We start from the raw sequence: 26,760 nt of genomic DNA, 5'->3' as shown, positions 1-26,760 counted from the left end.
TGGCGGTGGCATTACGACTCATCTCAAAGTACTGGAACCTGTTTTTAAAATGAGCGGTTGCCCCATCGGAGACGTATACTGTGCTCCCATACAGAGGGCCGTGGTGTTCCATGTGCTGTTCAATGGTCGACAAACAAAGGAGGGCTGCAGCGCTATCATGTCTGGTGTCGTCGGATATGAGGCGTAGCAGCGAGCTCCACAGGATGCAGTCACTACGCACGTGAAGAGTGAAATTTCGTTTTTATGCCAATGGTCGTATTGCCAACTGTAGGTAACTTCGCAATGCCAATGGTAACTTCGAATCTCATTCGGCAGAATGATCGTCCAGTATCGGAAAAGTCAAAATGAAGCACGACATGGCCATGCCTCACAGCACACTTCTCCCGGTGTATGGCTTCCCGCTGCATCTTCGTCACATAACCGTGATTCACGAAAGTACCGACCCGGCGCTGCAAAACAGCGAGGAATTCGCACACCGATGCTGTCCGTCTTAGCCGTCCTCCGTTCTCCCATGTAGCAAACAGGATCTCCTCATTCATCGTCGGGGATACCTAAACTTTCTGGTGTCAGAGCTTCCGAACCGGGACACTGGTCACAGTCTCCCGAGAGGCATGCTTCACATGCACATATTGATGATCTGCTGTAACGTCAGCTCTTTCTCACTGTGTTTGTATGAGTTTGTTAATTTCTCCAATAGTTTCGCCGGGCGCTGCGAAAGGCACATAATCGCCGTTGCTTCCAGACCACACTGACGTTGTCACTTCCTCTGATTGCATCGAAGTCGTTAGGTGAACAAAACAGTTCCTGCAGATCATGTCCCATTCGCGTGCATTCGCTGTCCTCTCGGCACCAAGAGCAGATTTCAGGGCTTACATACCAATGCTAGACACATATCAGAAGTCCTTTGAACGTAGAACTTTCTTCTTGTGTCGACGGCAATAGTCTGCACAGTAAACACGTTTACTACTGTGCACCGAACGCATTCTTCTCAGAAGAAGGCACGACGAATCACGACATCACAGGCGATGGAAACAACACTTACACACAGATTGAACCTAAAGACGCGGAGCGTAGGTGACGAGGTTGTGCTGTTGTCCGAGCGGTGCAGGTAAGGGGGAACTAATTGGAAGTACACATACACCTTTTGAGTCAAAATTATCATTTCAGTCATGTGAACACGTAGGTGATACAGGGCTTCAGAGGCGTGCATTGAAGGAAGTGTGGAGGCTCCCACAGCCTTAACGTCGACTGCTGTCGAAGTGCAAGGCCACCCGAGGAAGTGTCCAAACGCTTTTTCGGAGACACAAGTGAGATTAGCAGTGGTCATGGCGACGCATAGGAACGCGGTTGACTGTGCTTGAGTGCGGCTTCCTGAGTAGTTGCGGCCTTTGTGAAGCTACCGTTCCGCGCAATTCATACGTAGGCGGTTTTAGCACGGCACCGCCTATTTACTTTGTACATGAGCCCTGTTCATACAGGCCACAATACGAGGCGCAACGGGAAATTGTTCACGTTGCCTCCTAAAATTCTTTTACAGATATCAACCGCTTTCGGTCATCAACCGCTTTCATCATTTGCGATGTGGCAACACATATCTTTTTTTTAAGGTGAGGTCGGCGATGTAGAGGTTCCATGCTTGGCTGATTTTCGGTGGAATCACCCACCTGTTTCGTGTAGGAACCTAGCTGGGTTTACGAGAACAAAAATTCCCCACAAACTTCTTAAGAAGTGAGTCCGCCTTAAGTACCATAAATATTACCATAAATACTGCGAGCAAGATGTCATCTGGAATTGCAGAAATAATAATGGTAGCAACAAATCAGTAAGGAAGGATAGCATTTATTTGTAAGTTTTCGTGGCGACTTTACTATTAGAAGTCTCTCAAAGACTGCATTTTCTAGGTATCTTCTGTTCGGCCGTAGAATCAGATTCGCAAAAGGAGGACAGCTCTCCACAGGTGCGATGAAGAAAGGCTCCTATTAAATTTGACGATCATGATGCATGATGTAAAACCCCCCATCTTCACCAGCTCGCTTGCTTCCTAGCCATTTTTTCATTGACGATCATGCTTCGTGCAACAATCTAGTCGGGTAGTCCCGACCGTTGTGCGCAACAACAGTGCAAAAGTGGACATTTAAATAATTTGTTGCTTGCGAAAACACGCGTTATCGGTCCCGATTCGAGGAGAGAAGGGGGCGTACGCCTTTTTGTGGCAATTTAGGTATAAGGTAATTGCCACAAAAAGGCGTACGCCTCCCTCGCTCCTCGAATCAAAAGCCATAACCCTGTCATTCGTGGCAATGATTGGCGCACTACGTGCTATGCGGTGAAGTTCTGGTTTTAGAGTTTACTATACAACCAAGTTTCAGGGAGAGCAAGAGGCTCAGAGGAGAGAAAAGGAGATTCAACAGCGCAAACAATAAATTTTAAGTCATGAAAATGCTTGCTTAAGCTCCAAATATTCAAATGAACAGCAGATAGACTAGCTTCAGTCACAATATTAGCTAAATCAATCACACACAAATCAGTCGTAGAATAAGTACAATTATCTAGTGCTACTGAATAACAGGAAGAACAGAGCGAAATAAAAATAAAGTAGCGAAGGGGAAAAAAAGACTAAAAGATTTAGACTAGACACCTCAATATCCCTGCGATGTGAAGTCTTCTATGTGCTTTATGGTTTGAGCGGTTTTCCCGTCCGCTTGCCTAAAGTATATGCGCCCGTTGCGAACCCATACATATACGCAAAGCCACTTTTTGCGAATTTCCTGACTCCCCATGTTGAAGTTTTGTTGCTTGCAGTGAAGCTTTTTCATGAGAACGGTAATACTAAACCCCCAGAGACCGCATTTGCGCTAATTCAGTTCTCCGTTAATTAGAAAGCCACATGTTCAGGACTTGTTTGTCCTGCGTTGAACCGCACTATTATCAGACGTGCTCGTGCATTCATAGGAAAGGAAGGCGATAATGACCTCGATATCTGCAGTAGAGGCGACGGCACTTGAAGCGCAGCAGATATCTCGCTCACCTGTAACAATTCCCAAGCAGCACAATGTACTGAAAGTCGGGTGCAATAGGGGTGGACGGTATGTACAGTGGACTGCAGCTGTAGCTTCCACAGTTTCGCCACGAAAACCACTGCCCCCTTGACTACGTGATCATCAGTAACGAATCACGACAAAGTAGCCGGAAAAGGCGCCAAAAAGCGCGCGCTGGCTGATTGAACTGCGCATGTGCGCTGCGTGCCCTCTCCACACCCTCTTACTCGAATTATCTCTCCCCCCCCCGTTCCGAGCGCTTCGCCAGGCCATCTGCTAATATTATCGGGAAGCAGAAAATGAAAATCCAGAAGACGAAGGAATTCACATGTACAAATTTATTGACACGGTAAACATATAAACAAGAAGCAACATTTGAATGCAAGTAAAACTACACGATTATTACAGAATACTGCAGAATAAATAGTGCCGAGCAACAGAAAGCGTGTCCTTAAGGGAACCTATTCGGTTTGGAGAAAGTAGATATTATTATACACATATATAGCACGTGATGAGTCGCAGAAGCCATCCGCTTCATCCCAGCACAACTGTCGAATTTTCTGGTGACAGGGGCACATGCTCGCGGATCGCAGGGCCACGAACACTGTCGGTGTCTGAATGAAAAAAAAAAAAAAAAAAGGAACCTGTTAACGATATGGTAAACCCGAGCACAGGCAACGTTACTTGGCTGAATACGCTATGTAAGACATGCTATCGTCACGCGCCTAATGTCGACTAATGAGAAAATTCGAGGAGCCCTGCGTACGCGATGCACGCTGTTTTCCTTTTCATGCACACCAGTGTATTAAACATCAGACACATTCAAATAGCGGAACAAAACGCAACAAGTAACGCCACGCAGAATCATCAACCAGATCATGACTGATAACCGGCAGAAAGTGATGTAATACGGGACAAGGCGTACCTTCATGCACACAGTTAAGCGACAGTATTAAAAGTCTGATCACTGACATGCATCATACGTTTGTCTGCTTACCTTTCATTCAGGCGTTCGTCCATGGCTCGAACATCTTCGAAATCCACGAAACGAAATCACCGTCTGCTCACATACGTAGACGCCAGCTACACAACGGTCAGACGGGTCGGCGCCTCGGAGAAACGAACGCGGGCGAATCCACCGGTTAAATGAGCCTCAGCCAATCATGATTGAGAAAGGTCACGTGGGGGACCGGAGCCAATGGAAAGTAAATAGCCGGAATTTGGCGGGAAATGCCAGCGGCGACACTATTGTCGCGGCGGCGAAACCCGCTTACTGTACCTCCTCTGGTATGTGTCTTATCAGTGTTCTTTAGTTTCACGAGTTTGTTCAAGGCCTTCCACCTACCCGTCCACCCCTATTGCACTCGATTTTCAGTACAATTTGCTGCTTGGGAACACGTCTATCCCAGAAAAAAAAGCGGAATTCCTGGGATTTCTATGTATGACGATGCTATCTTATGTCCTCAATGCTCATTAGTTGGATTCAGGGTTGCGGAATGGGATCTTCCATCCCATTCCGAGGAAAGGAGATTTCCTATAACTCCATTCCTTTCAATTCCTTGGAATGAAAAGGCATGGTCAGTTCCAACTCTTGGTATGGCTTGGCAACCCAATTCCATTCCGTTAATTCCTTCAATAAAAGAAAAGGATCGGTAACCATACTGGCAAGTCCAGCAGTGCTAGAGGAGATTGGCATTACCAAGCACGAAGAAAGAACAAATACAAGGTTATTTCACTCTTGACCGTGTGCAGGTGCGGTGCAAAGGGTGCGATGGCAGAAACCAGCACGCTGAAACCAACACTGCCACCGGGGCACCCAGACCATTCCATTCCCATTACTAGGACAGTTTCTGCCATTCCATTACAATTCCGGCTCTGCTAAAAAGAAAACATCTGGAATGATTCTGGAATCATTCCAACTCCGGAGTGGCAACTCCGCAACCCTGGTTGGAATACACTCGTACTACAACGCAGGGAGAAGTAAGGATAAGTATTTTGCGCAATTTTGAATGACAAGTTTAGCGCCAAAATGACGAATGGATACGTCAGAATGACGAAATATGTCATCCTCCAATGAAGAGATCGCATGCAGTTATAAGAACATTTCGTCCATTTGAGACCGTATTTTTTGTCAGTAACAGCCCTGCAGAACATACAATATAGGAAAGATGGACTTCCCAACCACGCAACAGCGCCATTATAACAGTCCAAACACTCCTCTAGCTTTTTGTCCGCACACATCTGCAACGTGAGCGATGACGTCAGGGACAAATAAAGGCGGGATTGGGGACGTCCTCTGCAATATATTCGCTGTAATGGCGGCAGCCTGAAAATAGTTTGGGAGTGTGTGTCTATTTGTGTCTGTGTGGGAGGGGGGTTGTACCGGGTTTTTACACGGGCTGATGAGGATTCCGCGTTGCTTCTATATCTGAAATCAACTATAAAATTTACGGGTTGGAACCTCACGATTCCCGCATCTCGACGCGCCCTCTATGTTTTTAGCCCATTCTGAGCAATGAAAGACCATGACACATTTATTCGCGAGTTAATTACAAGCGGCGCAACTGCCGAGTCTTGTTCCTTTTTCCATTATTATCACGACGACGGGATCTTTCATACCGCAATGTGAGAAGTTTGCATTTATGGTCCCGTTAACGACATGTCAGAAAATTAAAAAAGAGGAAACAAACAACTGGCGAACTCTCAGAAAATTGCAGACATTGTTCGTGAATCAGATGGAGTGGTTACAACATATTGTCTGGACATAGCAGATCATTCTTCTGCGATATCATGTTTGTAACTTCCAAGTGCGAATATTGTTGTATTCGAAGCATAGGCCCATTGTCTTTTGTCACGTGTAGTGGCAATTATTTGTGCAGTATATCAGTTATAACCGGAGCGGAATGACAAGATATGATAAGAAAAAAAGAGAGAAAAGACAAAATGACACAATGATGTCATTGCGTATTGTTGTACTTAGCCAGAATACTATTGTGACTTTTGATGAAACAATAGGGGTAACGAAATCAAGTGCAGCATCGTACTTTTGCGTCATACAATAGTATTGGCTGCCCTTTGCCCTGTTGTTTTTGAGATACACATCCCCCATTATTGTCAGGAAAAAAATATCACTATGTGCATCACGTTCCTGAAGCCTGCGAACGAACGTGTACAGTATGCGACGTAACGCAAACTGTGTTTCTAGTGTGTGCACTTGAAATAAGTGAAACAATGTCAGCAGCAAACGTGCTGACATCTACACCGTTCAGCTAGACTCTTACAGCAGCCTCCACGAAAGTGGTGCTGAGGATACAGTTTAACTTGCATTGTTGCTTGGTGATCAGAAAGCGAAAACATATGGTATGCAGTTTCCTTGCTCCCTCGTCTGAAAAGACAACCTTTCATTCCTCTGCGGCGTAGCCCGGAGTCCGAGTGGTCGGATAACTTACCAGCAATAACGGGATCGACGCCGTTCTCACAGCTACTTGAGAAATCGGACGCACATAAAGGTACACCCCTGTAGGTTCAGCGTGCTTTTTTTTATCGGTCATAGGTGTTTTCATTATAAAAAAGCAATGAGAGCTCTACAAGTATACGTCAGCCAGACCCAACCTCTCGAAGAGAGGATACAACTACCAAGTGACTAGCACAATCACCTGCAATTTGCCAGAACGGTAAATTAAAAGTGTGTTTTTAGCAAACCAATTCGCTACGTCCCGGTACCGTACGCGATACGATGACTGGAAACGATATCACGATACGCGAGACTGGTGTTTTGGTATACCATGGAAGCAAACGGTACAGCTCACTGCGTTCACGCGGGCGGAAGCAGCCTTCCGATGTTACGTTGTGGGTGAGTTCTGTTACTGTAATCCATTTGGTTGCGTCCAAGTAAGGGGGGGGGATATATTTATTAGACGAAAAGGAAAAAAAAAAACGGGGGAAAGCTCAACCAAACGGGACGTGGGCTTGCTATTCCGGATATAAATAAAGAAATAAATAAAATTAAGAAATAAAAAGAAAATAATTAAATCAAGAAAGAAGAAAGAACAAGAAATAAATAAATAAAGAAAAAGGGGTTCTTGCAATTACCTCGTGCAGTTAAAAACGTCAAAAACGTCACGGGTAGTTCGCCATACTTAGCCCCAGTCTTGTTCTTCTTCTTCATATTCTTTTTCTTGCGGGGCCCCGAAACCTGCTAAGGCCTCTTCCATATACTGGTCAAACGCGCTTCGCTATTACTCACGGCCGAGGACGGCATAGGAAAGTGGGGGAGGAAACTATTGGCAGTCAACTATCGATAGTTGGATTCTTATACGACTATCACATACGACTAGTTTTGCATCACTTGTTGTTAGTCCACGTATTCCACAATAACATAGAGTATGAGAGGTAATGAATGTAACGATTAATAGGAACTGTATCAGAACCATATGTTGAGAAATTGCAACACAAGCTTGCTCGGAGTGGAAGAAGTGCCGGATTAAACAACCTTTAAATCCAAGTCCAAGACCCAAAAATGATGCCGCAAACAGTCATATCGTGCAACGTGAAAGAACTGATGTTCTGAGGCTGGAACAACATAGAAGGGACAATTACATATTCATAGTCATATCGTGCAATTTGCGCAATTTCACACTGTACGGGCGTGGAACCGTGACGTTTTCCTGTGTGCACGAAGGTATGCGTAGGTAACGTTTGATATTTTTTGATTGCGTGTTAGCGCCGCGAAGCAACTGTGGCTATGAGCGTCGTACAGATGTGGACAGATGGAGAGAACACAGCAGGAAGGAGTGGGGGACAGGGGAGTGTTAGTATGCGTCCTGGGCCGACTTCAGGGGTAACTGTGCCGACATTCGTCTGGAATGTCTTGGGAAAACCTCAGACAGCACAGCTGGTGACAGGATTCGAACCCGTGTCACATCCCAGTCTTCAGTACGACCTTGGCTACCACCAACGAGCAGGACGCCTTAGCCCATTCGGCCATTCCCGCTGGTGTTCGATAATTAAAACGTAATTTTATCCACACTGTGACACAGGAGGGACAAGCCGGGGTGGGCGGTAATAGTAACTACTTTGTTTATGATACTTTTAATGTAATACTTTTGCGTATTTGTATTACGTGTTATAATACTCATGCACATGAGGTACAGAGAATTGAGTTATTGCATATATGTATTATACTAGTTTTAAAGCTGTATTACTCAGGGGCGTCAGAAGGTGGGGGTACCCCCCCTCCCCTTGAACTTTCACTCTGACGGTCCTGGCCCCACAATTTTCATCTGTACGTATCGTCCAAGGCAGACTGGCTTTCAGCAATGTAACCGCGCAAGGTGAAGACGAACTCTCGTTTAAAAAGTAGCGACGGTTACGGCCAGTGGTGACGGTCCCCGACTGGCATCTTTTATCTGGCCCTCCTCCGTATGCCCGCGGATGATTCGGTTCACAGTGGGCAAGGAACACCCTATTCGCCGAGAAATCTGCCGTTGGGAAAGCCTCCCCGAGAAAATCCGATGACTTTGATGCGGTTTTCAGTAGAAACTAGAAGTAGGTTGCATCGTACGGTTGCCGAAAGCACAAAATACTTGTAGGACGTGGAGCATGGCTATGTAAAAACGTCCTTATCAAGTTTTTCATTAACCATTGTTTTATCTACACTATAAGAAAAAGAGGAGTAAAACGGGGAGTAATTGCAGCTTCTACTCCCCTAGTCTGCAATTACTCCCCATTTTAGTTCCCTAGCTCAACATTTAGTCCCGGCATTTACTCCCCAGGACTGTAAATCGTCACTAAACTTCGCGTATGGTCTCCTGAACGCAACAGTCTACGTAAATATGTGCCCTTGGTCAATTTGAGCGGCATAAGGCTGTATAACTCAAACAACGTAGCAATATTCCAACCACACAGAGTAAGAAACAGTTACCGCATCTTTCTCCACAAATTGTGTCCTATGTATGGCGCAAGATTTTATACCACGCGATATATCAAGGTTGACGGTTTGCTTCAGAGTATTTTCATGCATGCACTCGAATTATGTACTTGGGACTCGTAGGACTGCGCGGGAAATGCAGTCTCCCCTATGTGACATTCATTTACTCCCGTGCATTTACTCCTGAAAGGGAATATTTTTTGTGGCAAGGCATTTAGTCCCCAAAAAGTGTAAAAGTACTCCTTTTTTTCTCTTAGAGTGTAGACATTCGGGGAGCATAGCCACCTTCATACACTTTGAAGCTGATCAAAACTTGACAAAAGAGGTATCTGTGTTCCACCGCCTTTAACGTTTTCATGCTTCGGCGGAAATTAGACCCAGACTATTGGAACAAACGGGGAACCAATTGCATACACTAATATCTCCAAGAAGACAAGATCTGCAGCCGCGAAAAGGCGAACCCCCTAAAGCCATCCACAATATCATGCAGTTCCTTATCATCTTCATATTCATCATATTCATCGAAGTTCCCTCTGAACGCTTCAGGAAAGAGTCGTTGCTTTTCAGAGATAAGAAACATTTTTCAGAACTTTGTTTTGTTTTGTTTTGCTGTTGTTGTTGACGCACACTATCTGCGACAAAATCCATTCTTCAGCTTTTAAGAATGAACGCGCTACACTCTATAGCATTATTTATGTTTTTCCTCTCCATTCTACTGGATAAACACTGAACTAAATTTTGATGTTGAAGTGCAAAGGCACACTGTCACAAAAACGAAAGCTTGTTCCCAGAGGTGGGCTTCCCCCTATGCATGCATACAACGTGGTTAAGCCCACTTTACTCGTGTTCTATGGAGAGATGGGTAGAGTGTGTTTTAAGATGTGTTCATCGTACCCTGAAATATTTTTTTAAATTTGCCGTTAGCACCGCGAGGCAACCGTGGCTATGAGGGGCGTGGATAGCATGAAGGAGGCTGACTTCAGATGGCGGCACCGAACATCTTGATGTAAGCTGTTTTACTCATGTTTCGTAATGTTCAGCAGCAGATTTGGCTTCTAATGCTGGCTCTCTTGCTAGAAGTATGAACCAATAAGCAGTTGGATAGAAAGGAGTGACCAATGCGGTTAGAATGAACATTATCAACACTCGCATCGCGGCTGTCCATCTTTGCAAAGAGGGTATACAACCGGCGCCATCTATTGTATGTGTAGGGCCGCCATCAGAGCATGTGAAAAAGTTTCATTGTGAGCCAGTGAGCAGCCGCGGATGGAGGCATGGTCCGATAGCAGTTGAAGCCTACCAGCCCCTGGCTACACCTATCGTATGGTAAAAGTTCCAATATCCCACAGTTAAACTTATATTATCTCATCTAGAGATTTGAGGGAGTAGCAGTCCGGTCTAGCGATGAGTGGAAGTGCAGTTCGAGCCTGTTAGGGAGCTCTAGACATAAGTGACCAATGAGAGGCCTGTAGTCAGATGGGCCAATGAGCACAACCACTTGTAGTTAGATGAACCGATAGCAGTTGGTGTCTACCGAGGGAGCTGACTGACCGATGAGCGCAAGAGATGACCAGGACTAACGATCTCTCTGATACAGCGGAACCAACCCACAGCTGGACCAGCAGGCTGTTGTACCAAATAAAGGTTGAAATCAACAATTGTTGTGCGTCTTGTCTGAAGCCGCTGCATTGTGGTTGAGGAGCGACAGGCTAGCCAATCACTGTTCAGTAGGCTTAGCGTGGACCAATCAGGGCAAGCCATCGGTAGGCTTCGGTGTGAAGAGCCAATCAGTAGGACCAATCAGCATGAAGTGGGTGGAGCCAGTAAAGAGTTGTGCCGCAAGGTAAGTAGCGTGGACCAATCAGGGGCCAGCCATCGGTTGGCTTAGAATGAACCAATCGGTGTGAAGGCCCAATCAGTAGGCTTAGCGTGGACCAATCAGCATGAAGTGGGTGGAACCGGTAAAGAGGTGAGTTTGGGCATCTGAGATAAAGCCACAGCGGGGCTGCCGTCGCGCAGGTGGAGGCGGGCCAATCGGAGCACTAGGAGAGTACGACCAATCGGCGGAGCCAGTTAATTAGCATAATGGGTCGGAGTGCACCAATCAGCGCAAAGAGTCAAGTAATTAACATAAAAGGGGCGGAGCTACAGGCGACCAATCGGCTGCCACGGGCCAATCAACGTGAAGCGGGCGGTGCCAAGTAATTAGCATAAAGGGGTGGAGCTACGATCAACCAATCAACGATCAGTAGGCTCGATGTGCGCCAATCACCGTGGAGTGGGTGGAGCAACTAATTAGCATAAAGGAGCAAAGCTACGATTGACCAATCAATGATCAGTGGGGCTTGGCGTGGACCAATCAACGTGAAGTGGGCGGGGCTAATGGCGGCCAATCAGATGGCTTTGGAATTGGCTTGTGTTGGATTACAAGTGGATTGTGTTGGCTTAGACTGGATTCTGTTGACTTAGAACTGGATTTTGGCTTAGAATTGGATTAGAATCGGCCATCTTGGCTTAGAAAAAAGTGGTCGTTGTACAGTAGGGTTCTTATACAGTATGAAACTATACTACTGAGGGCTTATGGCGTAGATTACTTAGAGAATCTTTGCAGATAGCTACATGTGGCAATTGCCTCTCTGCCCAATCCTCCTCTCCGGAGATCTTTGTGAATTTAAGCCTTGGGTGGCATTAAAATTTTGAGCTGTGTCTGAGAAATTGTTGTCTGTCATTTTTTCACTGTCTTGGGTCTTCACGTCGTCATTGTTCGTAATCTCCCGTCGCCCCCTTGCGTAAACCAGGCGGATGAACACGAAATTCACAGCCGGATAGATGATCCAAAGAGCGCATTGAGGCACTGCTCCGCGCAACAAATCCGTAAACCGAAACCGATTAATTCCTCGAAAAAATATTGTGTGTCAATGCAGTTTTTTTAGTAATATTTTTCGCTGAAGGTCCCGATACGTAAAACAGAGGTTCGGTATTAGTGCGAAGTAAAATTTAAAAGTAAGGCTGTTTATTTACTTAGTGAGCGTACGCAAATGGGCCGCACACTAGTCAGTTTATAGCCGATGTCCCAAGGATCTTTAACAAAAAGAAAGTTCTTCGATGGCGCCACCTGTTTGCAAAGTATTCAGTCGGAGGACCTTCGTGAAGCACCCTGTATACCACTGTTGCAAGAGCATCACAAATCAGTGCTGTGTGGCACGGGAACCCATGCTACCCACATCTACGTATTCTCTGCTTTGATAGTGTACTGTGTTTCTAGGAATGTCCCCGTCTCAACAAAACTGTGCAGCAATGAATTTCTCTCCCAGCGGCACGTGCCGGTGGGAGAGAAATTAATAGGGCGCGTGCACATTTTGTTCCTTTTTTGTATTTCAGGCAGCCTGTAGCACAGGAAAGCATGGAAAGCCGGGAATACCGAGGAACTCTTAACACGACTCCACTCGAAAGCTGAAGAAATAAGGAAGCTGACAAGGAGCTGCTCAACTCAGTACAATACGTTTCGCGGTTGTACACTGGCAATTCTCTTTTCCACGCCACTCTTGCCAGCGAAGGAGCAGAGGGCAGTCTTTCAGAGGATGCTCGATACAGTTTTGTCATGGCACGGCCACACTGGATTGATCTCTGGAGGAATGGAGGGATAATACAAACTGCGCCACAGTGCAAATTATTTCGTTGAATTCTTCCTGAACAGGAAGCCCCAATAAAAGCCTGAAGGAGGAGTGAATTCACGCAGCGCAGTGCATAACGTGCTGTTGGACGCGAGCGTATTACGGGCAGAGCTATTCCAGTTGGTCAGAGTAGAGTACATCATATTTCCATAACAAATTGATACAGTGCCGAAAATACTTAGAAATAAAGGAAATAGAATAATTAACGCAGGGCTCTAAGATAAAGGGATCAAACGCTATTCGCGTGTAATTGATCCGGCTGAATATGAGAAGGGAATCTAACATACGGCATGTAACATAAACAACGAAATTTGGCCGAGGCAGGCCACAATTAGGGACGACACAAACAACGAGTTTGTTGTTGCATTCGTTGGGCATATACCAGAATGGCAGGTAACCGACACAACTCTTTGCAGATCACTGGCCAAAATAGAACAAAACAGGACCGAAACGAGAAAAAGAACGACAGCAATTGAATAAACAGTATAACATACGTACTGGTCATGGTTGATCACATATCGTCAGTATCACAAGGAGCTATGGGCGCAAAGTGATTTTTAATGGCCTTTTAAAACCATATATTGATCTACTCCCTTGTATATGAAGTGGTTACGTATTCCATATTTTTGCTGCTGTATACTGAAATGAACAATAACCTTAGTTTGTCCTAATTTTGGGAAGACTTAATGAGTGCGATCCATGGTACGACTTCCATCCATGGTATCCATGGTACGACGAACAGAGGAATAACACTGTTGCTTTGATTTAGATTAACAAGTGGTATGAAACACATATCATTTCTTCCTTTTTAGAGGATAGAACACAACCTGCGCATTAGCAACACTTTTACCTGAGGGACATTAAGCAATTGAAAGGCAAAAGTAACACTTTCCTGTCTTTGCAGTGATAATATAGCGCACAGCGCTTTCTTTTGCGCAAGATAGATGGAGTTAGTTGTTGAGTCGTAGGTTAGGGCAGAGCATTCAATACCATACGTAATATGACTTTGAATGAAGGGCATATAAACCGCTCTGTGAATCGACAACAGGAAAATAATCTAAATTTAGTTATTACATAGATACCCGAATAGACCTTTTTGCGAACATGCGATGTGTGTTCATGTCACGATAAGTGTTCGTCAAGAATTATACCTAAATAGTTGACAGATGAGCGTTTACTAATAGTGTCGGGGCCGAGTACTAAATTGGCACTGAATCCTCCCGTGAACATTTGAGGTGATTTAAACACAACATACCGCTGACCAGCTGACCAGCTGACAGTTAAATCGTTGAACTTCAACCCTGTATGGATCTTAGAAACTGTGTCATTTGCCTTAGCGTACAGATCCCTGATGTTGGAGCTTTGTAGACATATGGAGGCGCCATCAGCATATAAAATTGTTGGTACGTTTAGGTAGGAAATCAGATCATTCGTATAAACCAAAAACAAAAAAGGCCCGAGAATTGACCCTTGCGGGACACTGGCAGAGTGATAATGATTATGATGGTTTGACACTTAATGGTGTGAAAACATTGACAGTCAAATAGTCACAATGCATGTATGAAGTAAAGAGAGGAGCTGTAAAGAATGGGCAAATAAATCGTGTTTGCATCTGGCCAAGGTGCTCTTCAGTGATAAATCACTTGAAACAAATAAGCACAATGCAACTAACGAAACGTCATAGGGCATCTTCGCAATACGATATGTTTGAAGCCTTTAAGAATACCTCAGTTTGTATTTTGTTTGTCTCCTCTGAATAAATAATTTACTTTGGACGGATTTATTCTGAATTCTAATTCAATGGCATTAGTGTGTAGCATTATTTCCGCAGTGTCGAGATCTCATACAGCAATTGCATCAAGTCTGATGGCTGATCACAAGTATATACATTAGGGTGCAGCGAGTTTCATATTTTGCGAATAAGTCTCATGGTAACAAGAGGCAATCATAATGTAATAATGAATTTTCGTTAGCTGAACTGAGTAACCAATTCAGTGCATTATGATATGTACAAGGATGTAGTGTAGAGGTATGCAGGTAGAAATGTAGTAATGTGTGGTACAGCACTACAATCGCATTGGAGAGGAGACCTTAACACCTCTCACAACCAACACTGGGTGGAAGGATGAAGCGGGTGGGTGCAAAATGTACTACAGCACGTATTTACGTTTCCAAAGTTTCCAGCTCCCTTCCGTCATATCAATGGGAAATGGTATACGGTAACCTAGAAACAACATATTCACCACCGTCAATCGTCCCATGTATGTGAGGAACGTATCATTACGCGACCTGCAATATCCCCAGTTGGAGCGCCGTAAGCCCCCGTTGGCACACATTCCCTGTATAGAAGTGCGTAATGTTATTTCGGCGAGATGGTCACCAGCATGCAAGGGAATACGGGCCTTTTGCGATCAATTACCTTGTTTCGCGTGCTGTACGTTCCGCCTACCGTGACGACGTGCTTGCACGAGAGTCATTGCGAGCATGGCGTTAGGCTCATCAACGTATAGTACACTTTGTTGAACTTCCTCAACCATAGAGAGGCTATATTGATCCTTGCAGTTCATGACACAAGTCCCGCACCAGATGACGATCCGTGGAAATGCGTCCCTATTTTAACCCAACTACAATAGGCGACCGAACACTGACAAAAGTACACCAAACTACCCCGTGTGAATGCGCACTGCTGCCTCTTCAATAAAATGGCCAACCCTCTCGGTGTACAATGCTTTAGCGACTATGCGTCGCCACGTATCGCATTTCTAACATTCGGATAGGCCTAATCACCGATACACAGCCATGGTTCACTCGAATCTCACAGCCCCACAATTTCCCACAATTTGAGTGATTACGCTAAAATTTCTGACTTACACAATACGTCCAATTGGTGGGTGAATACTAAACTATAGGATGCTCATCGAGCAAGGTGTTGGCGGACACCTGGTAGGTGGCGATGAGAGGGACGATGACCAAAGGAGCCGTGTGAGAACCGTCTCTTGAACATTCCACAATAGCAATCTATTGGAAGCGAACTAAATGCAGATATCTAGTAACTTATAGCATACAATATCAAGTAACTTAAACATGCTCATCTGAAGAAAGTAAAACGTAGTTTCAATAGGTTTTAAACAAAGAAAAATTGGTCTTGAGTTTTATTTCTGGATGTAACGAATTCCATGCACGTGTGCTATAATGTAAATTAAAGACAATGCTTGGCGAGTGGGTTCTCGACGCTCTGCGCTCATTGGTGTCCAAGTGACTCAGGATACTGAGAGTAAAAGTTAATGAAATTCTGGTAAAAATTTGCCGTATGGCAAGCACCCTGGCAATGCCATTCTTCAATGTGAGCATGTCAATATTGAACCCATTCGACCGAGGTTTCAGTTGAACAACTGGAGTTAGCAGTATCTTAAACAACGAGATTTGGCCGAGGCAGACCACACTTAGGGACGACACAAACATGTATTAGCATCATTAGTATTATTCATTAGCAGTATCTGTCCCAGTTACAGAATATGCGTCCAAGCTTTAACCAAAATACTATTTCTGCTTGGGTATTTCTTCATACAATTTTCTGCACAAAGCATGGCCTGGGAACCCCGAATCGTCAATAAGCGGCGCAGCTTTCCTCAGTGACGTCCTGAAAGAAGAACAAAGAACATTGAAATCCAGACAAACCACGTGTTGCGAAGAAACTTCGCAATGAGACAAGGGCTGCACAGTAATGCCAAAAAGACAAACAATTGACTATTATTGTTATAGTTGATATTCATTTTAACTTTTTATTCATCTAGGTATAGCTAGTTTTAGGTATTCGTATTGCAGTTGATGCAAATACAGGGGCAGTTAATAAGGGTGCTTCTCAACGAGTGAGCCCTAATGTTCCTAAATGTTCGGTTCGACATGATGTTGTTTCGACAGCAGCCTCGACTCCATATCAAGTTTCGTAATTAGATACGTTCATTAATAAGATATGTCGGTTGTTTAAATGAATAATTATGGTTCTGAGGTCTGAAATCCGGAAACCAGAAACCGCAGCGTGCTGCAGTATGACAGGAGCAAAAACGCAAGATATGCATGTGTCCAGCGGAGTCCCGTGCCAGATGCGGATGGTTTTTCGCCTTTCCCTTGCTGTGACCCGCTCTCTCAGTATGCCGTCGCTCAATCGGTTTTGCGCACACAATCTTTGCTGCCGTTAATAGCGTCGCTATCGCGATGATTTCTAGTTCTCCGGTGTTTCCGGTCACAAATGTAGAGCACTACGTCACGTTATGTACCCGGTCATATTCCGGAGTAGCGTGCATAAAGTTGAACTGTCGCTATATGTATTATTGATTTACAGGGTTGCCAGCATGCGTGTTGTTTTGATATGGCTGTAGTTTCCTTATCACTACATCGAGACTACTACGGTCGAGATTATGGAGGGCCACGCCTACCAGGTTTAACTGATGTGGGCTGATCTGGGCTGATGTGGAAAAGGATGCCGAACAAAACTGAAAGGAAGATTTCGCATCATCGTGACACGAAGGAACGACGATGCGGAAGCATCCTTTCAAGACTAGTTAGGGCGAGTTCTCACTTGGCGACGCCCGACGCGGCGTCGTGAACGGAGGGCGGAAATAGATGTGCATTTCCGCCGACCGGTCAGCGCGCACGATTTTCATGTTCCCACCACACTGGCATTCCGTCGTCAAAAGCAGACGAAAAATAAGGAGGAGTGGTCTTTCTGTGTCACCTGATTGGTCGCCGGTACATCGTTCTCGTGAGTTCTCGCCGACGTCGTGAAAGAAGTTCGGCATGGCAAGTTCTTTGGTTCGACGTCTATCCTGTCTCAACGCCGGAAATGCACATCTATTTCCGTCGTCCGTTCACGACGTCGCGTCGCTCGTCGTCAAGTGAGAACTGGCCCTTAAAGCTCAGCTACGCCGATTTTCGAGTGTTACAGAATGGAATGGTACTCACACGATGTGTTCATAAGGGAACACTGATTATGTATGCAAAATAGTTATCCCAAACTCCTCGCGGTTTTCCGAAAAAGTGAATTTTTAGTTTCACTGACATCCCGTCTTGTGTCCCGCAAACCCTGTGTCGACGACACATTCGTGGTCTGCCCGCGCTCCGGCTTGGCATGACTTTTGGCTTGGTTTTTTCCGCCAAGCCGGCCAGTTTCTTCTCCCGAGCCGTCTGCTGCGCAGATTCACATTGGGGAAGTGATAAACAGTTCGCTATTAGGGAGCCAGTATATTTCTGGACTTCACTAAACCCACAAGGAACGTGAGTTTTGCTTCCTTCGACTGCAAAGCATTTGCTAGGCCAGTACAGACTTCCTGGTGTGATTCGTGTTCTGTGCTGCGTGCCGAGAATGCGTGAGCGTTTTGCTCCCGTCTGCAAGAACACTTCAACATGTAGTTCCAATGTTTCAAACCACAATTTTCCGAAAGGCGAAAGAGAAATCTATTGACTGCAACAATCGGTTACAACTCCGACTGGGTGCCACCTTCGAAAGCAGTGATTTGATCTGTTCATCTGGCTCATACGAATGTTACGCAAGCAATGCGCAACTTGTTTCACAAGAAGCCGAAGATGTCTCGTCCGAGATGCTGTGCCAACCTTATCTGCAGCAGGAGATTGCAGGGGCAGGACTAGGCAGCAGATAAAGGTAAGACACGTAATGTTAGACAAGTCAGTCATGGGTGCAAATTGCATCACGTAGAAGAGAAAAATACGCTATCTGTCAGTTACTGCTTCATCCTTTAGAAATTACGCCCCAGCGGGTGTATTCTCAGTACAGATTTGGAATTGCCTTATTTGTTAAATGATTTCGCAGGCATTCTGGCACCACCGAAAAGCTTGCACTCCACGTCTCAACTATCACCGTCTGGGTTTCAAGCTGAAGGCTGTCACCAGTGCCAACCAGACGCCCCTTCAAAGTTCATCTGTTTTTCTTGACGGAACAGTGACACCTGGTACTGAGACATTTCGTTTTCTGATTAATCAAGTGCATTCTATCACTTGTGCTCGACTTCTTGTGTTCGTATACCCTTGCTGTTGCTCGCTAGCTTAGAGCAACCATGCCTGAGATGCCAGCGCTTTAAGAGTACATTTAAGCAGTATCATCGTATCATATGCACGGCAGCACATCTTGTGTATTTTGAGTAAGGTATAAATTCAATGTTGGCTCAGCTGTTGTATTTTGGTCACAAATAAGGTGTTTTTCGAGAGCGCTCAAGGGCAGTTCAAGCAGTTTCATGTGTGCAACAGCACATACTTTTTCTCAGTTTTGACTAAGGTAAATCGAAATCTTCCAGTTGATGTCTTTCGGTCATAAATTATGTTTTTCGAGACATTCAAACAGCATCATGTGTGCAACAGTACATACTTTTTCTCAGGTGAAGTAAGGTAAATCTGTCCGCCGTGGTGTTCTGGCAGTGCAGCAGAAGCTTGTGTTGCATTCAAGTGGTATCATGTATACAAAAACTTGTTTTATGCCTTTCTGTAGCTGCTGTACTAATGTTGTGAGTAGAGAGACATTCCTGCAGAACATATCGGATCATCTTGTGTGCTATTGTTTGTGTCATCTGCAGCGGTATATTGATAATGTTAATTATTCAATGACTTCAGCTAACATTTACATTCTTACTTCCAGGTAAACCTGTCACGCAGATGCCCTACCCCTTGGTATGCATAGTTCAAGATTGTACCGAAACAATCCACCTGGAGCATTATTCTTCAATTGGCAGTGGCATTACTATCACAACACACCACATACTGCATGTCTATGGTGCGTGTACAATGCATCAAACCTATTCTCAGGTACAGGCCAGCTGGTACGCAATTACAACATGAAACAACTGACACAGAGACCGTAAAGTCATGCCTTTTCCTCCGTGCCTCGGGTTTCATGTTATTATCCTCACATGCAGCTCAATTCGCCTGTGCTGTGCAGCATGAGCAAAAGCATATATTGTTTGTGGTCACATGACACGGAACATAAATACAGTGAAACCTTCCTATGTTGGACACCCGCGGTGCAGCCGAAGCGTCACCTACTTATAGAGGTGTCCGAGTTACAGAATATCACGGCAACAAAAAATGGAAGAGATCACAGCTGTGAGAAATGTCCCCCTTCTTCAATTTAAGGTCCTTAGTGGTACCTGGTGGTGGTGCCTGGTAGTGGTACCTCTACCCACTTTTCACTGATACTTATTACTGATTTTAGTATATTCAATTCCGTTCAGATTCTACTCAATGGCATTACCTCTGGAGCTTTTCGAGCAGCAAGGACTTGTCTCTGAAGCGTCAGCCTACTTCTCAGAGCTTTGGAGCAGTGCTCGTTCAAAGGCTCTAGACAAACTGAAGACAAGTGCTCACATAAAGAATTACAATGTAGACTGACAGCACTTGTTTTTGGACTCTAAAAACTAAAGCAACAAAATGCTGAGACCAGTATAGGGGAAAAAAGGGGGAAAAGTCAAGGCCACTGGCTCATTTTGGGTCTTTTTGGTGCAAAATATGGGCCGATATTGAGGTAATTTGGCCAGGGTTTTGTCCGACTTTGCAGGGAAAACCCTATCCTACTTCCAAGATAGGGAGGTGTCCGACATAGAGAATTTCGTCCCCATGTAGTTTCAATGGGAGCCTGCCCGTGCAATGAAATCATGGGGAGTTGTCCGAGGTAGGGAGGTTTCCGACTTTGGAGGTTTTACTGTACTATAGAGCATTCTACATCATGTAATCTAACAGTTGTTCATGTTTGGATATTTTGACCATGGAATTTACCCTGCATACACCATACCATGTCCAAACACTAACAACTGCTAGAGAGCAGCATGTACTGTTTCCGTATAGCACTTATGGCTTGCGTCCTGTGATCGGAAACAGTGGTGTCTTTTTTCTGCTACAACCAGTAAACTACAGTAAAGATTTAGAAATACTGTGTCATACCATAAAGCACTATGGGAAATGGCAGTTTGAAAAACTGGAGAAGACTGTCATTAGAATGGGGGACATGTTCTACGGTGAAATTTTTTGCAGTGTGTGCTGTACCACGTAATGCACTGCAGGCCTACCACAGTACGGTAACAGTCTGAATACTGATTTGCTCAAAAAAGGAATGTGTGCGTTTCTTGTACTAACTTCCCCTTATGCAAAGTAGTAGAAAAATGTTTTCAGCCAATGGGGAGGGAGAGGACATAATTCTGGAGTCTTGTTGACCTACAATGTGTCGTGTGTGAAGGTCATTTTGAAGAGTGTAGGTGGTACAAGACTGTGTTCCCACATTCTTGGCAGTGTTGACTAATAACCATAATAAAGTAGAGGGTACATTTGTTGCTTCATATATTTGTGTCATGGCAAAGTATGTAGAGATACATCTATCTCAACATGCAGGTGACAAAACTGCTTTTTATGCATGAACTATGACAAATAGTTGTCTGTTCAGCACCACTAACCATGTGCCGGCCTCCATGACATGTCTGTGACATTCCAAAGTGATTAACATGTCCCATAGATGTGTGCAATGCTGAAGATGACTGTGTACCTTCTGTGGATTCTTGATTCAAGAAAAGAACTGTGTGATTTGGTAACAGCGCCTGGCTGTACCTCCACAATTCTACATAAAAATATGTAAAGTTTGCCGAAGGAAACATCATGAAGGTCCATAGCGAAAAACCCTGAGACGAGGGATAGGAAGGGACATACACAATGTCTCAACATAGCGTGTTTATGTCCCTTCTTGTATCTCCTCTTCAGGTCTCACCATCATGGACACTATCACCAGCTCGCTTGCTGTTGAACCGTTCTTTCAACGATAAGGGTCACTTTCATGGACTGGATGGCAGCCAACATGCTGTCAATAAAAAGAATAATGGAAGAAGCTCAATATGATCCTTAGGCTGTGCGTGGTCATTGCTTTCTGACAAATGGTGACTTAGAATTTCAGGACAGTGCCTGCAGTGGTAGTATTCTTGTGTTCTCACCCTTGACGCCCATTGTGTGTCATCAGTCACCTGTAATCTGCTAATATGCACATAGCTAAAACAAAGTATATTTGTATTTCTTTGAATACAGTTGGTACAGCACATTGTTTTTTTACATGTTCTTTGGAAAGTATAAATAAAAAAATTCTCTACTCTGCAAGTCTCCTGTCAGCTCTACAGAGCAGCTTCGAATTTCACTAGAAGCCACGTGTGAAACCTAGACCAAACTAGTGGTGAAGATCCATATAGGTCATGGATAGATACTATTATTATTATTAGATCATAGGTCAGGCTTAGGTCCTGGTTGGTAGCAACGCATTCGAATTTTATTAAAAATTGGTGCAGGAGGTGACCAACGTAACTAAATACACCAACTGACTCTAACAAATTTTGTGGTGTTATACTTTTGAAACAACATTAATATGCCGCAGTGGTCTTTTCTCCTTTGTTCCTTTTAACCTAGAAATATTAGGTCTTCGGCATCACCAGCCTTAGTTGCTGAGCATGCAGTTATTTACGTTGAGCACTGCAGTTTCATATTTGTTTCTCTGGACAAGCAAGCCCGCGTCCCCATTTTGATAAGAGTCTTTCAGCTTTGACAGGGCATTTGTGGACAAGGAAAACATTTGGACTATTGTGTATTTTGCTATGAAGTGCACCGTACAAGGCAGAGGACACCATCAACCATTTCCACTAAGGTTATTAAATTTGTGATAAAGTACATATACCTTTTGTCACTGACTAATTTGGTGGCAAAGTTACTTGAGTGGCAGTTGTGCAATTTTAAGCACATGTTTAAAAAAAAATAGGATATGGGAACTGCTGACTGGTTGAACATGTGGAGTACCCAATATAATAATTGGGTGTATACGTCGCGAGACAACTGAGTGTGGAATACACAGCACAGTGTAATGTTCCTTATTCTGGCAATGTTAGCATGGTTCAAGAAGTGGGAAATGTTGCACTACCCTTAATAACATCTGTTGGGCCCAGCAAACAGGGTACACATACCCTGATCTGAAGACACTATGCCTAACTCAAAAGCAATATGAGATCGACCCGTACGTGTTTATTTGCGAAACTATTATGAATGAAATATGGCCTGTGTGGTATAGAACAATGCGCACACTCAAGTAAACATGCAAAAAATACGTATAAGGGCTCTCGACCTGCATGCCGCGATGCGCTCTACGAGATAAACAACACACTACAAAACTACATCCCACACTTTATGTTCGGGGCAACTCTAATGAGCACTTTCATATAACCGACGAATGGTTCAACGAATGCAGTTCGAGTGGTCACGATACATTCCTACGTCGTTCATTGCAGTCGCGCTATGATGCTGCACAATATATGTATCTCGCTGTATGTCTCTCTGCTGTGTATGTAGCCTGGCAATCGCACGACGTGCATTGGCAGAAATACGGCCTTCTTTCTTTGAAGACCAGTCCTCTGCAGGTATATGCTCAAACGATCACCAAGTCTCACGTTGTTGCTCAATCGCTCCCATTCCTGCACTTGTAGTAAAAGCAGCAAACGGGTTGAGGTGAATGGCAGCTGAACGGTTGGACTGCGAAGTTCTCGAGCACATAATCACAATTTCACGCCGAAAATGATGTTGAGGTGAGTTCGCGGTTGTTGTTTCCATCGTTCAATAGTTCTCGGGATTACCTCGGACGAAACACTCATCGTAGCCGGCGGCCATAACTGGATTTCCTCGCAAACGGGAGAAGACGCCAGGGAAGTCAGAGAAAGCCTCAGCTTTCATCCAATCAGACGCACGATTCTCTATCTACGTAGATGGAGCAGGTTTATCCCATCTACGTCACAAAAATGGCTGCGCCCATGGCTTGTTTTGGTTTCTTTGATGAATTAATTTTCGTAATAGGAAGACAAAATTGAGAAACGAAGGTGCGTTTCGGGGGCAGTTGGATGTGCTCGTTCTGAATATCACAACCGTTTCAACACATCGGGAAATAGGCGTAGCTGACCTTTAAAGGTCAGTCTTGCCACGCCAAACCCCGAGTGATCATATCCGGTTTACACGAACGCATCATCCTACGTGGTTGGCGCCTGCTCCGCCGGAATAGGTGATAAAGGCAAAGAAGCCTCTATCGCTTTTCCCCAGGCACAGATTCTCGGAAACACAGATTCGTTGAGGGGCGTTCGAACCCGGGCCGTTTGCGGTTCGCTGGGCTCTTAAAAAGAAGTTTGGTCGTTGGATATTTGGTGCAAATATTACCGTGGTATCCGATTACAACCATCCTGCCTATCTAGCTTGCACGACACCCCAGGGATGTAAACTTGACGCTCGGCACTGGCACTGCAGAGGTGTAATGTAAATATTTTTCACTGCAGAGGTAACACACACGCACATGATAACGCACTCGCTTTGTCGCAGTTGCGGTTCGAGTCAGGATAGGTTGCCAAACACCTTTATGTTCGGATTAATTCGACCCCTAGAGCTACTATCGCACACCTTTGCATTAGGTAGATTTTTCTTTTGTGTGATCAGTTTCTTCCTTATATCATTGCCGACCATGGCTGTGAGCTGTTCTTGTTACACCTGACACCCATGTGTAGCTGACATACGCAGAGTTTTTTTTTCTTTCTTTTTAGCCTTCCGGAAAGGATTCCGCCTACATTTGTGAACATTCTCCTTTTGAGTGACTGGGAAACGAGCTTCGGTGTTTTCTTTCTTTTCTAATGAGACTCCTACAGCTTAAGGTCCCACAACCCTTAGTTATTTAGTCTTTGTAATACAATAGTGCACCTCAACGAGTTTGAGGAGGGTGAGGTAAGAGCTGTACATATATCTAAACCCGAAGCCAGCAACTGTCTCAGGCCACGTTCATTGAGTGCACCATTGTATTGTGTAATGAGTCGGAGACATGTAGCCCCCTTGCCGTGTATGAGTAGAGGTGATAGCGCCCCGTTCGCCCCGTTTTGTGTGTGTGTGTGTGTTTTTTTTCGTTTGGGTAACCCTAAGTCCGAAGCACTGACGACACCACGACGTGTTCAAGAATGCAGACAAGATTATCACATTAAAATCACCTTGAGGGTAGCCTCCGACGTGTTCAGCATGCATGTGACCAACATAGTTCAATTAGCCAGTTAAGAGTTTGGTTGGACAAACTTCTGGGCAATGGTTACTTTTAGCCTTTATAAGCTTGTGTAGGTAATTTTGGAAAGATGTCGAGCGGAGGAAGTCGCCACGAGAAGGCCTTGATCGGCCCTGAATATTTCCTTCAGCCAGCCGGTTCAGCATGTCTGGGTCAGCATGTCGTAAGCGGTATGTCGTTGCTTTGTACATACTGTAAATGAACCTGACGGTTGTTGAGCACTTTCGTCATAAGGCGTGGCCATGGAATTCAGTTCGAATTTGAACGGCACACCGAACCGATACGTCAACTGGTGAAGCAGTGGAAGAAATCGTACTAAAGGGCTTTCGAATGCTACCGTCCCCTTAATGCAACTCATCTACCTCACAATGACAGATCAATGAAATCCAATTAGGCCCCTTTGGGGGGAATCTCAGATTATCGGGAAAGATTTTCTGAGTAGTTTGCTGATGTAAAACTGCAACCCAACCGCAACGACGACTTCAAATGGAGCAGCAGGGATGGGCAATTGATGTGACGCTAATCTCACCAATACGGACCAAACACAGCCATAGGAGTGACTCTTCCGACTGGGTATATAATTTTGCGATACCCATGTTCAGAATTTCTGTTTCCTGTTTCACCAATGCCTCCTGTGCATAATTTTATACTAAAGGTCATTGCAAGCATATATAAAATAATGGTTAGACAATGTCGAAAAGAAACGCTTATCTTAAACGCAAACGCGCGAAAAACTAGAAACGACAAACTTTGATTTCGCGCCCCGATCATCGTAATTTATTTCGTGCAAAAACCATCAGCGACAACAATTGACCAATGTGCAAAATCCGCGATTGACGTGACCTTCCTGCTTGATTTTACATGGAGGCGACAATCTGTCTGACATACCTATTAAAATGTTCACAGATAATGCAAAAATCATAAAGTGTGTAAGTTAAATTGGAAGAGACTGTGTGGACTGATTGCCGGAGCGGAAAAGTACTAAATCACTGGCACGTTATTTAAGCTGCAACATAAATTCTTTCTAGGCTTTTCTTATGTTTACATTTTTGGCACTTTCGTATTTACTTTCTCTTTCTTTCAGCTATGTTACCTGTCATCGCTTATCAAGACGTTCGCCTTTTTCTAATGTGCACACTTTCGTACAACACTCCCAATGGTCCCAACACATGGTCCGTATGAAATGATCGCCCCGGTGGTACGAAATAGCGATACATGATCCGGACAACGGCTAACATATACGCTGCGCGCAACGTAGTCGAGCTTGAATAACTGTCAAAATGCAACTAGTGATAATCGAGAAAGTGTTTGTGATCGTCTGCATTTTCCGTGTCTTCGGGTTCAATCAATTTTCATTTAGTAGATTTTGTTGGTTCCACAAGGGACCTCATATTAGAAGGCGTCCTTGTGGGGTAATTTTAAGCTGGCTACATAAAGAGTATAAGAGCAGTTCTTCATTCCAAGAGACAAGGAATTGCCCTCTCTCCAAAGTGCTGCTTGTGTTTAAAACATTTGCCTTTCATCGTAGACGTCGCTACTAGCTACTGACATAACATACGATTTCTGCGTTGATGAGCATGAAAGCATTTCAGTAGCTCCTTCCCATGCAGATACTTACTTATACGTCTCCACAGCCAACGTAGTCCTTTAGTTACTGGTAAAAAGGATAGTCCGCATGCCACACCGTCACCGATGATACCAATTATTGTTTGGGTATCGATAGAGTTTTTTATCTGCCGAAGGTAAAACATGACATAACGATGTGTGTTGTGCCAGAGCTCTGTTGCATGTCAAAAAATGAGAGATATTTGAGTTTACCGTTTCCATATCTATGCTGTGTGTTTTGGCCATAGCAGTAAGCGCTTCGATGTATTTAGTGTGCTCCTCTTCAACCATCTAAAACAGAAAACGCGTTTATTAGAGAGGAAACAGGCCGATGTTTCTGCTAGCTCATGCACTTGTCTCGATCTACATTGCGTTTCCTGATGGCTGCGTTGTATGACATATGTTTGTGCT

General features: G+C 44.5%; 1 protein-coding gene across 2 annotated transcripts in view; it reads right to left on the bottom strand.

The window, feature by feature from the left end:
* Positions 1 to 16,104: 16,104 nt before the first annotated feature.
* Positions 16,105 to 26,760, bottom strand: part of LOC135372367 (atlastin-2-like) — a 64,398-nt gene continuing 53,742 nt past the window's right edge. The window contains exons 9-11 of one of the 2 annotated variants that reach the window (XM_064605994.1): positions 26,563 to 26,640; positions 26,363 to 26,477; positions 16,105 to 16,281 (exon numbers count right to left, since the gene is read on the bottom strand). In XM_064605994.1, coding sequence (XP_064462064.1) covers positions 16,271 to 16,281; positions 26,363 to 26,477; positions 26,563 to 26,640 — 204 coding nt within the window. In that variant the 3' untranslated portion in view covers positions 16,105 to 16,270. The remainder of the gene's footprint in view (positions 16,282 to 26,362; positions 26,478 to 26,562; positions 26,641 to 26,760) is intronic. The other variant, XM_064605995.1, reaches the window with a different exon arrangement.

The sequence above is a fragment of the Ornithodoros turicata genome, chromosome 1 (assembly GCF_037126465.1).
Source record: "Ornithodoros turicata isolate Travis chromosome 1, ASM3712646v1, whole genome shotgun sequence".
Classification (NCBI taxonomy): Eukaryota; Metazoa; Arthropoda; class Arachnida; order Ixodida; family Argasidae; genus Ornithodoros; species Ornithodoros turicata.
This window is presented reverse-complemented; position numbering and strand designations above follow the sequence as displayed.